Source organism: Sinocyclocheilus rhinocerous, unplaced genomic scaffold (assembly GCF_001515625.1).
Source record: "Sinocyclocheilus rhinocerous isolate Xijiao unplaced genomic scaffold, SAMN03320098_v1.1 scaffold723, whole genome shotgun sequence".
Taxonomy (NCBI): domain Eukaryota; kingdom Metazoa; phylum Chordata; class Actinopteri; order Cypriniformes; family Cyprinidae; genus Sinocyclocheilus; species Sinocyclocheilus rhinocerous.
The window spans coordinates 222,621-240,458 of record NW_015655571.1 but is presented as its reverse complement, the minus strand read 5'-3'; the positions used below and the strand labels follow the sequence as shown (position 1 = coordinate 240,458).

The 17,838-nt window shown below is 42.3% G+C and overlaps 1 protein-coding gene and 1 pseudogene across 1 annotated transcript; one reads left to right on the top strand and one right to left on the bottom strand.

Moving 5' to 3' along the window:
• Positions 1–17,838, top strand: part of LOC107718520 (gastrula zinc finger protein XlCGF57.1-like) — a 66,646-nt pseudogene that overhangs the window by 9,316 nt on the left and 39,492 nt on the right.
• Positions 14,676–16,506, bottom strand: LOC107718515 (gastrula zinc finger protein XlCGF8.2DB-like). The gene is made up of 2 exons (XM_016525618.1): positions 16,418–16,506; positions 14,676–15,611 (listed from the first exon to the last, which is right to left on the bottom strand). The coding sequence occupies exons 1-2, from the start codon at positions 16,500–16,502 to the stop codon at positions 14,893–14,895; spliced, it is 804 nt and encodes a 267-aa protein (XP_016381104.1). The 5' UTR covers positions 16,503–16,506; the 3' UTR covers positions 14,676–14,892.

The window sequence follows — 17,838 nt, the reverse complement described above, 5'->3', positions numbered from 1 at the left end:
CCTCAGTGACCAGCACGGATCAGCTCTAGGCATGACGAAGCGGATATCGTCCTCTTTTGGAAGACCAAACAAAGTAGTTTCGCTTTCACAACGAAACACACAGCGCCTTCACTACATGGCGGCGGCAACAACAATACTACAGCGAGAATAAAAGTTACGCCTTCTTTCTTTGCGTGAACATTTGGGTGGCGTTATGCAAATCTTCCCAGATAGTGAAGTAGGTATGTGGGGGCGTGTTAGAACGAGCTGTTTTAGGTAGGTGTGGCAGCAAAAAAAAAATTTACAGCAAAACTAAAGATAACCTCTATGATTTCATGTCTAAAAACATTATTGTTGTCATCATAAACTCAGTACCGACTAGTTTTCTTTCAGGCTCTGAATGAGGAGTCGATTTCCCTTGATGGAATCAATTCCAACCTTTGGAATCAACTCTCGATTCCCAATGCCTCGGAATCTATTCTTTTTGGAATCGATTCCCAGCCCTAAGTCAGGGTATTATAGTTATATGGGTTTTATTTCAACAAAGTTATTACATGTCAAAAAATTTTTCAATGGTCAAAATGACTGCCTTGGTAGTTCTAGTGTTAAAAGATATGAGCGACAGGTTTAATTCATCTATTTGATGAATTATGATCTCTATCAGGCCCCACCATAGCACATAAACTGCACTTGTTAAAATTACAAATGACTTGCTTCTTGCATCAGACCAAGGCTGCATCTCATTGCTTGTTTTACTTGATCTTAGTGCTGCGTTCGACACTATAGATCATGACATACTCATAGATCGATTACAAAACTATACAGGTATTCAAGGGCAGGCTTTAAGATGGTTTAGATCCTACCCTCATTGCTAGTTTTACTTGACCTTAGTGCTGCGTTCAACACTATCGATCATGACATACTCATAGATCGATTACAAAACTATACTGGTATTCAAGGGCAGGCTTTAAGATGGTTTAGATCCTACCTGTCCGATCGCTACCACTTTGTTTATTTAAACGGGGAGTCTCAATTATCACCAGTAAAATATGGAGTGCCACAAGGATCTGTCCTAGGTCCTCTGCTATTTTCAATATACATGTTACCCCTTGGTAATATTATTAGAAAATACAGGATTAGTTTCCACTCCTATGCTGATGATACTCAACTATATATCTCAACAAGATCAGGTGAAACTTCTAAATTATCTATGCTAACAAAGTGTGTTAAAAATTTAAAAGATTGGATGACTAATAATTTTCTCCTATTAAATTCGGATAAGAAAGAGATATTACTTATTGGACCAAAAAACAGTACACAGAATCTCTTGGATTACAATTTGCAAACCCCACTATTCGACAAATATACATAATGAAAAGATGATACAAAATTTAATACCTTGGAAAATGGCATTTAAGACTTTTTAATACTTTTTAAGGGCCTTAATTTTCTCTAAATTGATTTATCAACTTTTAATACTTTTTAAGACCCCGCGGACACCCTGTTGCATCGTGAAAAGCGCTATACAAATAAACTTGAATTGAATTGAATTTGTAAATATTTTGATGTTGATAAAATTTGCTCATTTTGTGGTCTTGTTGAAGAAACAGCTGCCTTTTTATTGTGATTGTAGTATAACCAATACATTTTGGGTTGATTTAAATTTTAATTTTTTTAAACTCTACTATTATGACCCACAGTTTAATCCTTAAAGATATTTTTTATTACGAAAACCCAAAATCTTTATCTCTTGAATATGTTATTTCTTTATTTTACATTTACATTTATGTCAGGGTTCTGTCACTTCGGTCTAGTTTATTCATGGTTTTGTGACAGAGCCCTGACAATCCCATCATGTCGTGTTTTTATGTGAGCGCGCGGCTTCGAGTGTGCTCGAGCCGTGCGCTCTCTTGTCTGCGTGCCTTGTTTCATGTTGGAGCGTGGTGTTCGGATCCCGGCACTCATGTCTTGTTCAGATTCATTTTCGGTTTGGTGTCGGGGTTCAGACACTCGCACTCCATGTTCTGTTTTGTTGTGGGAGCGTGCGGTCTCGAGTTCGCTCGGGCCGTACGCTTTTCTGTCCTCGTGTCTTGTGTTGTTGCACGCAGCTCGTGTTTTCGGCTACGGGCTTTCATGTTACGTCTTGTGCTGTGTAGCACGCAGCTTGTATTTTTCATTGGCTGCGTGCTTTCATGTTGTCATGTCTTGTGTGAACACGCAGCTTATGAGTATTCTCATTAGCTGCATGTTCATGTCTTGTTTTGTTCAAGCACATGTCTTGTGATTGTTTTGCTGGCCATGTGCTTGTGTTTTTATTTTGTGTGAGCACATGACTTTTGTCTTTGTTTCCTGTGTGCCATGTGCTCTCATGTTAATTATCTAACCCCACCCATCTTGTTACCTGATTATTGGTTTATTTGCCCCACCTGTCTTCCCTCGTTACCCTCCTCATTTGCTCCCTGTTTATTCTCCTTGTGTTTGCAGTTCTTTGCCAGTTTGTCATTGTTTTTACCCTTGTGGTTTCCTGCCTTGTCCTGTCCTGCCTTGCCAAGCTTGTTGCCAGCCTGTTTTTCCCCTGGGGGTAGTTTTGGTTTGTTTGTTTTGTTTTATTTTATTATTAATAAAGCCCATTGTCCTGCGATTGAGTCCTCGCCTCATCCGTTCATCCCCAACCCTGACTCATTTAGCAGATGCTTTTATCCAAAGCAACTTACAAATGAGGACAATGGAAGCAATCAAAATTAACAAAAGAGCAATGATGCGCAAGTGCTATACCAAGTATCAGGTAGCTTAACCTAGTACACGTAGCAAGGTTTTTTTTTAAATTATATAATAAATAAAAAGAAAACAGATAGAATAGAAAAAGAATAGAGCAATTTAGAGGCCTTTTTTGCTTTTGTTAATTGTATAATAAAAAGAAAACAAATAGATAGAATACAAAAAGATTAGAGAGCTAGTGTTAGTTTTTTTGTTTTAAAGAAAACCAGCAGTTAGTAAATGAATGGAGTGCAAGTCTAAAAGGGCTAAGTTTTTTGGGTTTTTTAAAGAATATAATTAGAATAGAGAGTGCTAGAATTAGAGGGTCAAATAAAGATGGAAGAGATGTGTTTTTAGCCAATTCTTGAAGATGGCTAAGGACTCAGCTGCTTGGATTGAGTTGGTCAGGTCATTCCACCAGGAGGGAACATTTAATTTAAAAGTCCGTAAAAGTGATTTTGTGCCTCTTTGGGATGGCACAATAAAGCGACGTTCACCTGCAGAGCGCAAGCTTCTAGAGGGCACACAAGTCTTAAGTAATGAATTTAGGTAAAGGGGTGCAGAGCCAGTGGTTGTTTTGTAGGCAAACATCAATGCCTTGAATTTTATGCGAGTGTAACGGAGGCCAGCGAGTAGGTGCTGTACAGGTAAACCTCACTCACCTGATCTCAAGAGATGCACTAGCGACTGACACTGGTGGCTGTAGTCTTTAGCCTGCTTGTTAGTGCACCCGCCTCCCACATCGGAGACCCGGGTTCGAGACCCACTCGGAGCAGGCGAGTGGGACCCGTGACATTGGTGCCTGTGACAATTATCAGTGACCCGGATGGGAGTGAGGATCAGGGGGGTGAGTGTAACGGAGGTTCGATACCCACTCGGAGCAGGCGAGTGGGACCCATGACACGAGCAACTATTGGTAGCCAATGCAAATTAATAAACAGAGGTGTGACATGCATTCTTTTCGGCTCATTAAAAATTAATCTTGCTGCCACGTTCTGGATTAATTGTAAAGGTTTGATAGAACTGGCTGGAAGACCTGCCAAGAGAGCATTGCAATAGTCCAGCCTGGACAGAACAAGAGCTTGAACAATGAGTTGTTTAATTTTATTAATGAAGAACGTGGCAAAGTCGTTAGCTGTTAGAGTTGATGAAGGAGGGGGAGGAGGAGGACAAAGGAGGGAGGAAAATGTTTTAAAGAGCATGCGAGAGTTAGATGAATTGTTCATTTTATTATGATAGTATGTCCTTTTAGCAGTGGAGATATTAGTAGAGAGGGAAGAGAGGAGTGACTGATATACATGAAGGTCAGTAGGATTTTTTGATTTGTGAGTAGCCGTAGTTAACACTCTCTTGAGATCAAAAGAGGCAAGCAGAGTGTGGAAGTCTGCAGCCTGAGATTTATCTAGGTCAGGGGTAGGCAAGTTATCCAGAGAAGGTAAAGGAATACATTTCCAATCATTAGAGATAAGCGGACCAGTACCTCCACCTCTTCCGGTCAGACGGAGTGTGGGAAAACGAGAAATTATTGGAGAGTGCTGCAGGAGTAGCAGTGTCCTCTTGTGTAAATAAGGTCCAGTTGGTTGCCTGATTTGTGAGTAGCCGTAGTTAATACTCGCTTGAGATCAAAAGAGGCAAGCAGAGTGTGGAAGTCTGCAGCCTGAGGTTTATCTAGGTGGATGTTGAAGTCTCCAAGCATAACTAGGGGAGTACCATCCTCAGGAAGGGTTGAGAGCAGCACATCTAATTCATCAAAGAAGTTACCTAGTGGTCCTGGGGGTCGATAAACAACTAGAAAATGGATTTTAAAAGGGTGGGTAATAGTGACTGAATGTGATTCAAAGGAGCTGTTATTATCCAGAGAAGGTAAAGGAATACATTTCCAATCATTAGAGATAAGCGGACCAGTACCTCCACCTCTTCCGGTCAGACGGAGTGTGGGAAAACGAGAAATTATTGGAGAGTGCTGCAGGAGTAGCAGTGTCCTCTGGTTTGATCCACTCTTCAGTCTTCACACAAGGAGGGCTTCACACGAGGGCTGCCGCGGTATACGAACCTTTTTTATACCCGTTTGACAAAACGGACATTCAATTCAGCTGAACACACTTTACTGTTTATCACAACAAAGGTCTAAGCAAGCGCACGACACTGACAAGGTATGCGATACAGTACGAGACCAAACGCGACTTCAGCACGTCTCAACACAGTAAACAAAACAAGCGTTCCCTTTCGAGGGAACTTCGAACTCACGAGGAGGCCTTCACACGAGGGATGCCGCAGTCTACTATCCTTTTTTATACCCGTTTGACAAAACGGACATTCAATTCAGCTGAACCCCCTTTACTGTTTATCACAACAAAGGTCTAAGCAAGCGCACGACACTGACAAGGTATGCGATACAGTACGAGACCAAACGCAACTTCAGCATGTCTCAACACAGTAAACAAAACAAGCGTTTCCTAGCAACGACAACTGCGCTAAACCCTAATGAGACAATAAATAAATACACTTACTATCTGCTTTTAACTTCCACTGATTGACTGCTTCTCTCAAAGAGTATTTCTTTACACTGTCTTTTGCTAGCGCTTAAACACACTTTACTGTTTATCACAACAAAGGGCTAAGCAAGCGCACGACACTGACAAGGTATTTATTTTATTATATATTTATTTTATGTGCAAAATTGTTCATCCACACGCAAAACTGGCTTAAATCTTAAATATTGAATGTGGTAATAAAGAGGCTTTAAACTTTATCCCTATGATCAGGAAAATCACTCTGAAAAAGCAAATATACCTACATATAATAACATCATATAGTTAATAATATGTAATGTTTGTATTTTGTTGTAAGATTCCAGCAAAAATGCCCCTTCGGGGCCCGTGTGGGGCCACTGTGGGCAGAAAATATGTTTTGGTTGATTGGATCACTAATATACTGTCTCTGTATGTCTTGTATACTTCGGTCCCCATTTTTTCAAGGGGAGGGTCAATGGGCGGGATCTTTTTATTGGTAATTCTTTTGCTAATTTCAACAACCTTATATCCTAATAGAATGTACATACTACAGGCTTCTTCAGACATTTTCAACTTTGCAAAAACTCATTGTGAATTTATTGTCAACCCCTATAGATGGTAACCTTCTATTTAATATTTCCTTCTTCTACAACTTCATCTGTGTTCTGTTGGAAGTCAACATTGGATAATAGAAGAGTTAGAGCTCAGCTTTTCTGAAGAGCTTTGGTCTAAAGCCCTTGTTAGAGTAAATTCTACCTCTGCATGTGCCCAGTTAAATTTGATTTAGTTAAAATTGTGTACTCTAATAATGAATTGTCATGTTTAACATAATATTAAAAAAAAGTTTTATTTTGTTTCTTTTTAATTAGGTGCTCTTGATGAGGCATTGGAAAAAAATAAAGGAGCTGGAGGAACTGGTGTCAAGCCTTGCCATCTCTCGAGCTTTGCTGGATAGATGGTGTGTGTCTGATGAAGACTTCAGGTATTTCACGAGGTTCTCAATTTCAGGTTTTTGTGTTCTGGAGATCTATTGAGCCCTCTGCATCCAAGATTGTGTACTGGTCCAAAGCCAAGAGGATTGGAATTTCAACTGTGGAGAAAGAGGTTGTGAAGCCAAGCCCCCAGCGCAAGATGCAGCTCATTGATGAGTTTTTCATGTTTTGCTTGCGAGTCGCTGTCGGTCTTAGAGAGAGTTTTGGCCGGGATATTTCAAGTGAGCACTTCTACAGTGAGTCGCATTATAATAACATGGTCAAACTACTTATACCTTGTGTTGGGCTCAGTTCAAATCTGGATGACCCGGGAGCAGGTGAGACGGACAATGCCTGTGAAATTTCAGCAGTACTGCCCAAATGTGAGGGTCATTATTGACTGCACAGAGTTCAGATGTGAGTGCCCAGAGGCAATTACCCTCCACTCTGAAACATTCTCAACTTACAAGAGCCATACCACCTTCAAAGCCTTAATTGGAGTGGCACCCTGTGGTGCAATCACATTTGCATCAAGGTTATTCACTGGCTCTATCTCTGACAAGGAGTTGACAAGGCTGTCAGGAATCTTGGACTTACTGGAGCCAGGTGATGAGGTTATGGCAGATAAGGGCTTCCTCATTGGAAAGTTGTTGGAGGATGTTAGGGCAAAATTAATCATCCCCCCTTTCAAGCACAGTGACCAGTTTAGCAGAGAGGAAACTGAGAGAACCCAGGCCATTGCCAGACTCCGCATCCTTGTTGAACGTGCAATTAGACGAGTAAAAGAGTACCACATTTGGGATTCCCCTGTTCCCCTCACTTTAGCAGGCACCATCAATCAGATGTGGTCCTGCTGTTGCATGATGGCAAATTACCAGGGTCCTTTAGATCTTGAAGGTGAGATAAAATATTGGATAGAATGAACATTGTCAGCCTGCTATTTTTCACTCATTACAGCCAAATCAGGTGCCCTGTGTCTCCTCTTCTCACTACTTTCTGACATCATAACACCAGCTAGTAACATCCTCTTCTCTTTGTCACCCAGTGCCATCATTCTCACCTATTTTACCTGTCAGTAACATTATCATCCTCCTGCTCACCAGCCAGTAACATCGGGCACCACCACCTCCTGCTCACCAGCCAGTAACATCGGGCACCACCACCTCCTGCTCACCAGCCAGTAACATCGGGCAGTTTGAAGGATCAGTAGTTTTCTTTTTCATTTTACCAGGGTGCGGGGTCTATGCCAGGCCTGCTGCTTGCTTGTGCATGCAAGGGCAGCTGGAACATTCTTGGTGCCTAGCGTACTAAAATGTGCTGTCTGGTAAAGTAATGCAACCAGATGGTTGCACAAACTTCTTCCAGCAGCACACGAACATGTATATGCAGTTAGTTGAGGTGGGGTGCTGGTTTCAAGTGTGATCTAAAGAAAGTGATACAATAAACAAACTTGGGTAAACACTAAAATGTTAAATATGTGAAATACATGAAAGTCTTTGTTTCCCTTTCGATTCGGTCACTCTACATTGCTATGGGAAATACCCTTTTCTCCAAATACTACTGAAGCCTTATTGAATCACGCCAGTGAAACTGCCAATGGCGTTCAAGCGCGCGAAATATGAGGGGCTCCCACTCTATATAAAGCAGTGCTTGAACGTCATCTATTCCTGGTGCAGGCTCCCTTCCAGTGCGCTTCATGACCGCTGATCTCCGTCCCTCCCTCGGCGCGAGAGATATGATGTCTTTCAGTGCCATGGAGGACGCTGAGGATGAAGATGATGCCATTTCGGTGGCAGCGTCTGCGAGGGAGGAGTGGTCCAACAGCCCGCTGGATTACACCGCGCCCCACGGCAGCGTACACTATCATAATAGTGATGTCGAGCTCCTAAGCGTCCTGACCAAGGCGGTTGATGAGCTCGGTTTGGAGTGGGCGCCTCCTGCCGAGCCGGCCAGAAGTCGTCTGGACGAGTGGTACCTCCAGTAGGTTCGCGGCCGAAAGGACACCCCGCGGAGGCCCGGCCCCTTTTTCCCGGAGGTGCACGACGAAATAGCTAAGTCGTGGAACGCGCCGCTCACCGGTCGAGTGCACAATCCGGGATCCTCCCTCCTGTCATCTGTGGACGGCGCTGACCGAGTGGGGTACGTCAAACTTCCCCCTGTGGAGGAAGCCGTTGCTGCCCACCTCTGTCCTGCAGCCGCGACGAACTGGAGAGCGAGAAACAACACGTCTCTCCCCTCTAAACCTTGCCGCGCCACTGCAAACTTTGCCGGCAAGGCTTTCTCCGCGGCAGGACAGGCAGCTTCAGCACTGCACGTCATGGCGATACTCCAGGTGTATCAGGCCAAACTTCTCAAGTCTCTGGACAAGGGTGGCCCGGACCCTGAAGTCTTCAAAGACCTCCGACGCGCCACGGACCTGGCCCTCAGAGCGACGAAAGTTACAGCTCGTGAGATCGGCCGCAACATGGGGAATCTTGTAGTGCTGGATCGTCACCTGTGGCTTACCCTGACTGAGTTGAAAGACTCAGAGAAGACGGCCCTTGTGGACGCACCTGTGAATCCATCAGGTCTCTTTGGAGCTGCGGTGGAGACGTTCACAGAGAAAACAGTCTAAGGCCATTAGCCACTTCCTGCCAAAGCGCGCCGGCGCGAACCCTCCTGCGCGTTCCCGCTCCTCCTCAGCACAGCGCGCGGGGAAAACCGCACGCCTCTTCTGCTGCTGTTTGGCGCTAACATGAGCCGGCGGTGAGGCCAAGACAACCGTGGCCGAAGCGCCGTCAGGGCTCCAAGAGCCAGAGGCCCCGCCCTGGCAGAGGCGCTAGGCCACCGGTTCCGGAATCAAAACCGCGTTCCTGACGCTGTCTCTCGGAGGAGGAAAGCTGCGCACGCCTCTTCTGCTGCTGTTCGGCGCGAACATGAGCCGGCGGTGAGGCCAAGACAGCCGTGGCCGAAGCGCCGTCAGGGCTCCAAGAGCCAGAGGCCCCGCCCTGACAGAGGCGGTAGGCCACCGGCTCCGGAATCAAAGCCGCGTTCCTGACGCTGTCTCTCGGAGGAGGAAAGCTGCACCCAGCGCCGAAGACGAGCCACTGAAGAAGTCTGCTCGCTCCGCTGTGTGTTCACCACGCCCCCCTGCCTGTTGTGGGCGGCAAGAACGATTGTCATGTGTGTGTTTTGACTGTTCCACTATGCAGTGCAATAAAGTAAAAAAAAATACAAAACTCACTTCAATATCAGGGCAATTTTCCTCCTCTCACTCCCCTCTCCCCCATCACTCGCTCTCACACTCGTGTGGTATTAAACTCCCCGCCCCCCAACGGCGAGTTATCCGTCACGGTGTGCAGCCCGCCTCGCCCGCTGTCACAGTTCACAGAAGCGTGGTAGACGCTGCCAGGGTTATCAGAGTGGGTTATGAAATCAATAAAGAATGGCTACACGCTTCAGTTCTTCCGCAGACCGCCCCGTTTCAACGGTGTGTTAATGTCCACTGTACGGGAGCAGAATGACTCAGTTCTGCGAGAGGAAATACACAATCTTCTCGCAAAACGCACAGTAGAGACAGTGCCCCTTGCAAAGCGCGAGAGCTGCTTCTACAGTCGATATTTTCTGGTGCCAAAGAAAGACGGCGGACTCCGCCCTATCTTGGATTTGAGACCGCTGAATCGCGCGCTTTCGAAGCGCTCGTTCAAAATGATTACACTAAAGCAAATCCTCTCACACATCAGACCGGGAGATTGGTTTATCTCCGTGGATTTAAAGGATGCTTACTCCCCGCTGCGCGCACCCCCCCGCCACAGGCGCTCCTGAGATTTGCATTCGAGGGGATAGCGTATCAATTCACGGTCCTACCCTTCGGTCTATCCCTGGCCCCTCGTACGTTTACGAAGTGCATGGATGCTGCTTTCTCTCCTCTGAAGCAGAGCGGAATGCGCATCCTGAACTATCATACTTTTACATGGTTTCGACTAGGTCCTGTAGACCTGAGCTGTGTTTAACAAGAGCGCCAATATCATTGCCGCTCTCATTACGGTTCCGTATGTGAAACTTGACATACTTAGTCGAGCCAGGCTCCATCGCTGTGACACGGCGGGATTTTATACGTTCCCATAGCAATGTAGAGTGACCGAATCGAAAGGGAATGCTCTCGGTTACTCATGTAACCTCGGTTCCCTGAGATGAGTGAACGAGACATTGCTCTTATTTCCGTCACCTAGCTCAGGATCTTAGAACGCCAAGTTGCTTCAGTCAAGATTCTGAATAGATGACGTACAAGCGCTGCTTTATATATAGAGTGGGAGCCCCTCATATTTCGCGCGCTTGAACTCCATTGGCCAGTTTCACTGGCGTGATTCAATAAGGCTTCAGTAGTATTTGGAGAAAAGGGTATATAATGCATTATAAACAATCATTAGCTAAATCCTGAATGTATTTACCTCAAGCTGATGTGGTTCTTCACAATCAATCATTAGCTAAATCCTGAATGTATTTACCTCAAGCTGATGTGGTTCTTCACGCTTTCTTAATGACCTATAGCACCTGGCCCTAATTACCACTTTCCCTAAAATAATGTTTGAGACTGAAGTGTCCAAACACACACACACACAAACAGTTATTAACGGGACGTTTTTATTATTATTATTAAACCACTTTTAAATTCATTCATTAAAACAACATTGATCATTCAGAAATTAGCTATCATGGCAGCTGTCTAACATAATACATACCTTGATAATCAAAAATGAATTGCTCAAAAAAGAATTTATAACCCTTGTCCAATTTTGATTGCCTCACATCTCCCTGAAAACTATCAACAAAACGGACAACATCTGCTATTCTTATTGTTGGCAAATTTATTAATGATTGGGAGAAAACGAGTTCACACTCCATTATGACAATGAATGTATGAATGAATGACGATCGTAACAGGCGGCGGCGCGACCGGAAGTAACGCTTCCCTACTTCCGTTCTCGGCCGCCATATTGTGAAATAGGCCTATTCTCCATTGTCTTATGTTTGATGCTGGTCTGAATTTTCATTTACTTTTTTGTGCGCAATTTTTCCTCTTTGCTGCACAGAGATCTTAACCGGGGTATCTCCCACTGGCTCCCTTTTCCTTTAAAAAAAAGTATTTTGTGCACTGCAGAAAGGAAATGCACAAACTGCACTAATATTTAAAGATGGACTATTAATTTTGCAGTTGTGAGGAGTTTTAATATACTGACTTGTGAAGGCAACAGTTTCTCTCAGAAATTGTTGTACAATACATGGGCCAACGTTTGCCTCAGTTTTGCTCACCTGTGCAGGTGAACAATTGTTTGCCATTTCTTTCTGTTCACTGTAATTGTGAACCTTTTTGAAAACACTGGCAAATTTCTCCATTGTTTTTTGTTCCCTGATTTTCCATCTTCAGGTTGGGCTCCTCTCTGTAATGGTATGCTCTGTTGTTCATTTTCTGCCTTATTTTTGTCTGATACTTCATCAGCATCTGTGACTGCTTCCTCTGACTCTGACATGAACTATACTCTGTAATTACACGTTCTGTTGTTCATCTTCTACCTCATTGTCTTCTGTGCTCTTACCTGATCCTGATTTGATATTATGAATCATGCCCAGGTGCAGGTCGTCCGCCCCATTGTCTTGAGTACATGCCTCCTTTATGGCCGGGACGCACTCGCTATCGGTGCGAGTGAGAACTCTGATTGGATGTTCAGTTTAGCGAACAAATCAGTGCTCAAGAATTCAAGCTAAAGTGCTGAAAACTAGTAAGTAAATGAAGGCGGCACAAACAGAAGACTGTTCTAATGTTACGTGATCTTACCCAAGCATCCCAGTATATGAATATTTTCATAACAACGTGAGCTGCTTAAAATTAAGAAAGTTATCAACATAACTGATATTCAAAATGGTGAGCAAGCACTGCTTTGTTTACGTTTCAAATATCTGTGTATATGTCGTATATCCTTGTTTCAGTTTCTCCTTTTGAATGATGAATATAAACTATTGATAGCTGCTGATATAAGCACCTTTCACACAATATGTTTCCTGTAAGCATGGAGAGGTATATGCAGTCAGTCTTTTTATTGATGGTTTTATTTTTATTTTTTAAAACTTTCGCATTCATGCAGCTGCTTTTGTCCCAGAGACATCGTAGTAGACGACTACAAACCAAAATATTGAACTATAGGAGAAAAAATGTTGTCGCTAGCATCCAAAGGCAGAGGCGCTTTCTGCAGCTAAAAAAACAGTTATGTTTACACATATGGCTACACAGAGGTCTGTGCAATGGACATGGGCAATTCCGCAAATACATGGGAAAGTGTTTTGAACAACTTCAATGAAGAGATGCGGACGGAACACTTTCGCATGTCGAGAGATACGTTTGAGTATGTGCTGCAGCTCTTTGGAACGAAAGACTTCCGGCTGGCGTAAACTGCTGGAACCCCGACTGTTGTGTTGTGGTGGTACGCTACCCCAAGAGAATACAGGACCATATCCCGTTTGCTTGGCCTTGGAATATCGACAGTCTGCATGCTTGTTCGTCAGGTAACATACAGCAGTAAAGTTACCCTTACGACAATTAATAATAATAATTAAAAAAAAGTAAATTACGTTTTTTTGTTGTTGTTGTAATTAAACCATGGTAACCCCAAATTATCCATGGTTTTGCTTCAAAAACCAGTTTAACTATAGTATTTGTAGTAGAACTGTAGCTATAAAATTGTAATTAATATGCAAAAAATCATTTTTCATAAGGGTAGTTTAAAGGGATAGTTCACCCAAAAATGATAATTTTGCTGTTCATTTACTCACCCTCAGGCCATCCAAGATGTAAGTGACTGTTTTTCTTCAATAGATCAGCGTTTAAACAAAAAAAATTTTTTTTTTTGCTGAAACCCATGGTCTTCTGTGAGTCATTTAAAGGGTTAGTTCACCCAAAAATGACTCAAAAAGTCTAATTACTCACCCTCATTTTGTTCTAAACCAGTAAGACTCCGTTCATCTTCGGAACACAAATTAAGATATTTTTGATGAATTTTGAGAGCTCTCTGACCCTCCCATAGACAGCAATGTAATTACCACGCGGATACGTTTTCTACGTTGCTTACGCTTTGATTGGAACAAAAACAATGTATCCACGTGACGCAGCTGACACAGAATAGCATACGCTGTTTGCGTTCAGTGGATATTCTACAAAATGGCATCAGAGTGACGCAAATTGGAGGAGGCGAATTGTTGAATAAAGTCATTACTTTTTGTACACAAAGAAAACAAAAATATTGTTGTAGCTTCGTAAAATTACGGTTGAACCCCTGATGTCACATGGATTATTTTACCGATCTCCGTGCTACGTTTCTGGACGCTGATCATGGTAATTACATTGCTGTCTATGGGAGGGTCAGAGAGCTCTCAGAATTCATCAAAAATATCTTAATTTGTGTTCTGAAGATGAACGGAGGTCTTATGGGTTTAGAACGGCATGAGGGTGAGTAATTAATGACAAAATTTTCATTTTTGGGTGAACTAACCCTTTAAAGGCAGTTTAGCCATAATTATTGGCTTATTTTGGTCAATAAACTTAAATATCACTAAAGAAGTGCCATAATTAATGTGGATATAACTTACACTTTAGAATAGGGGGTCAAATTGCCTTAATTAGTACTATATTAATGGCATTTTAGCCTTAATTATTGGCTAATTCTAGTCAATAAACTTGAATATCACTCAATAAGTGCCATAATTAATGTAGATGCAATTTAACCTTAGAACAGGGGGTCAAATAGTCTTTGTTACACTATTTTAGCCATATATAATTGCAAACCGCAGTAATTAAACATAATTACTAGCTTTCTGTTCAGTTAACCTAATTGATGGTGAATCACAGAAATATATTAACATCACTACAAAAAATATTATATGGCTTAATTTGTAAATAATGGCTAAAATGTGTTTACTGTACACTCAGTTAAATATTGATTGCACGATTACATGAGGCATGAGATGATAATTCATGTTTATTTCACGTTAAAACGAAGTAAAGAGAGGAAGGGATGATGGCGCTCCGCGCTGCCGTCAGAACTGAGGCATTTATACAGCAATCTGTCTCGCCTCATCAAAGAGTGCCAAAACGGCATTTATTGTCTGAATTTCCTGAAAAAATTGAATGATTTGTTCGGTACACGTGCGTACCGAACCGAAAGACCCATACCGAAAATTTTTGGTACGAATACGTGTACTGTTGGACCACTATCAGATAATCAATAGTTACATGTGTGTTCATGCTTAACTGATGCATAATTGTGAACAAATAAATAATTAATTACTAGCTCAATTAATGCTTTAACCGTGCTTAACTAATGCATTATTCTGGACCCTTAAAATAAAGTGTTACCTTTTTACTTGGTAGAAGTTCATTACACAACTTTTGTTAAATGTAATGCAAGCTGCTTTAACAAAATTGTGGTTACTACAGTCATGGTTATTACAGTTTTACTATAGTAAAAGCTGGTTAATTTTCATAAGGGATATGACAAGCACTGAGCACGACGTCCATCTCTGGCTCAGCACCAGCCAAACACGAAAGCATATCTGAATTTTACAGTTAATCACATGACAGACTGAACAATAATCACACCAGTGTGACTGTACACGTTAAAGAGCTACTTTACATCTGAAACTCATGTAAACGGCCTTTCTCCCTTGTGAATCTTCATGTGTTTGTTAAGGTTTCCTTTTTGAATGAAGCTCTTTCCACATTGTTGGCAGGTGAAAGGTTTCTCTCCAGTATGAATCCTCATGTGGTCATCGAGGTGTTGTTTATGTTTAAAACTTTTTCCACATTGAGAGCATATGAAAGGTTTCTCTCCACTGTGAATTCTCATGTGGTATTTAAGGTTTGGTTTTCGAATGAAGTTCTTTCCACACAGTTTGCAGGTGTAAGGCTTCTCTCCAGTGTGAACTCTCATGTGGTCTCCAAGGTTTCCTTTGTGAGTGAAACTCTTTCCACATTGTTGGCAGGTGTAAGGCTTCTCTCCAGTATGAATTCTCTTGTGGTCATCGAGGTGTTGTTTATGTTTAAAACTTTTCCCACATTGAGAGCATGTGTAAGGTTTCTCTCCAGTATGAATTCTCGTGTGGTTTTTAAGGTTTGGTTTTTTAATGAAACTCTTTCCACACTGTTGGCAGGTGAAAGGTTTCTCTCCAGTGTGAACTCTCATGTGGACTTCAAGATTTCCTTTTCTGGTGAAACTTTTCCCGCACTGTTGGCAAGTGAAATAACTTCTATTTGCTGTCTTTTCAGTATGCGAGCATCTAAATGATTTTTCTCCAGTCATGAAATCATATTTCTCATGCTGAACACTGAGTTCTTGACTCTCCTCTTTCAGTGTCATCAGGTCTAATGCAAAAAAGACAAATCCAGATTAACACAATTTATAATGGCACAAAGAACAAACATCAAAACCAACAACATGTAGATCTTATACGCACTAAGCTATTAAAGGAGGTGTTAAATGTGATCTTAAAATTTCTTCCCATTATTCAAAGTGATGATGCTAAAAAAAGAGCAAAGTTTATTGTGTGATCTTAGTTGCGTATGTTTAATGGTAATGGTTCATGTGATCTCAACCAAAGTCCTTTTAAGACAAGTCATGTCACTCGGTGGCCATCTTTGAAACGCCTCTCGGGCATGCAAGTGCAACTCCTATCTCTTTGAATGGGGAAACATCAAATTCTGCAAAACTGTTCGCTAAGCTTCCTGCGATTGAGCGGCCATATTGAGCGTTGCATTTTTCCCCATTCAAAACTATACGAGTGACACGTCTTTGGTATTCTATAGTCTTGGTCTCAACATGTCTGTCCACACGATGTAGGGTTGCCACCCGTCCCTTAAAATATGGAATCGTCCCGTATTTAAAGGTAAAATGATGCGTCCCGTATCAAACCAATACGGGACACGATTTGTCCCGTATTTTACAAAGGCCAAAGTTGAATCAATAAATAAGTATTTTGTACCGCATATAATGTCCCTTATTTTGCCTCGCTGAAGGTGGCAACCCTAACACGATGCGACCCGCTCCATGTCAAATACATTTTTAATAACAAAACTCATGAAATTCTTCAAAAATATCATTCCTTTCTGTAGAGCTGGACGTTTTAATAAGGATCAAATGAGTGAGTTCAGTTTTGAGAATGAAAACAAACCTGTTTGTGTCTCAGTATCTTCTTGTTTGACTCTGAATGTTTCTTCAATCTTCATGTCTTCACTCTCCTCTTTAATAAACTCCATCTTTGTTTGTTCCTCAGTATCTTCATGTTTGACTCTGAATGTTTCTTCAAACTTCATGTCTTCACTCTCCACTTTAATTAATGCCATCTTTATAATAGTGTGTCACATAGATCTGTAAGAGATTAATCACAGATTCCTTAAGTTATCAACAACACAGATCTTCTAAAAGCAAGTGTGAAGTGGTCTCAATTCCCTATTAACTACAGTTAATAATTTAGTATCTTTATACATAACCACGGGAACGTATGTTAAGCGGGGGGGGGATCATGTGACAAGAGTGACACGAGAAGACTGACATATGATGGCGGATCCAACAGCGCTACTTTTGTTAATAAAACTTTAATTTCTTTGTTTAATATAAGTGAGGGGGGGTGAACAAACGTGTCCTGTAGTGAATCGATGCTTTTTGTAAAAAACATATACATATTCAAAACGGATGGATGCTCTTTATTTCACTTCTTTTGGACTGAAGCACTGCAACACCCGCTGACTGCCATTAAACAGCTTGGAGGATAAAAGACCATTTTTAATATAACTCCGACTGGATTCGTCTGAAAGAAGAAAGTCATATACACCTAGGATGCCTTGAGGGTGAGTAATTAATGGGCTAATTTTCATTTTTGGGTGAACTAACCCTTTAATGTGTTCGTAACATTGCCAAATGTATTCTTGTTGTGGTTTGGTAAGTGAAAAATTCACTGGTAAAACTTTAGTGACACTTTCCTAAATGTGTTTAGACTATGCAGATAAGTTCCACAGGAGGAAAGAAGGGTGGGCCACACCGTGTCCCCCCGCTTCGATGGAAACAGCCAATCACAGCACGAAAATGGAGGAGCACCAGATTGCAATCTCCTTCTCATCGGAAAGGGATAAAGGTACCTTCCTGAAAGATACGCCTTGTTCTGAGTCTTGAGTCCCAAAGGGGAAGGGACACTAACGGATCAACAAGTTCTGAGTCTCAGTCCTCTATGGAGAGAGACAAAACACAACCCATTCTGAGTCTCTGGCCTGTATCAGGGAAGGCAGCAACAGACACAACCGTTCGGAGCCTGCGGCCCACTACAAGGGAGACGGCAACCGATACCTCCGTTCTGAGTCTGAGTCCTGCGTAGGAAGGGACACTAACAGATCAACAAGTTCTGAGTCTCCGGACTGTTTCCAGGGAAGACAGTAACAGAAACACAGAAGTACTGAGTCTGAGTCCCGTGAGGGAATAGGCAATGCCAGACACAACCGTTCTGAGTCTCCGGCCTGCAAGGGTGAGACACTAGCAGATAGACTTGTTCTGAGTCTCCCATCCCGAGAGACAGAAACAGCAACGCTTTGAGCCTCTGGC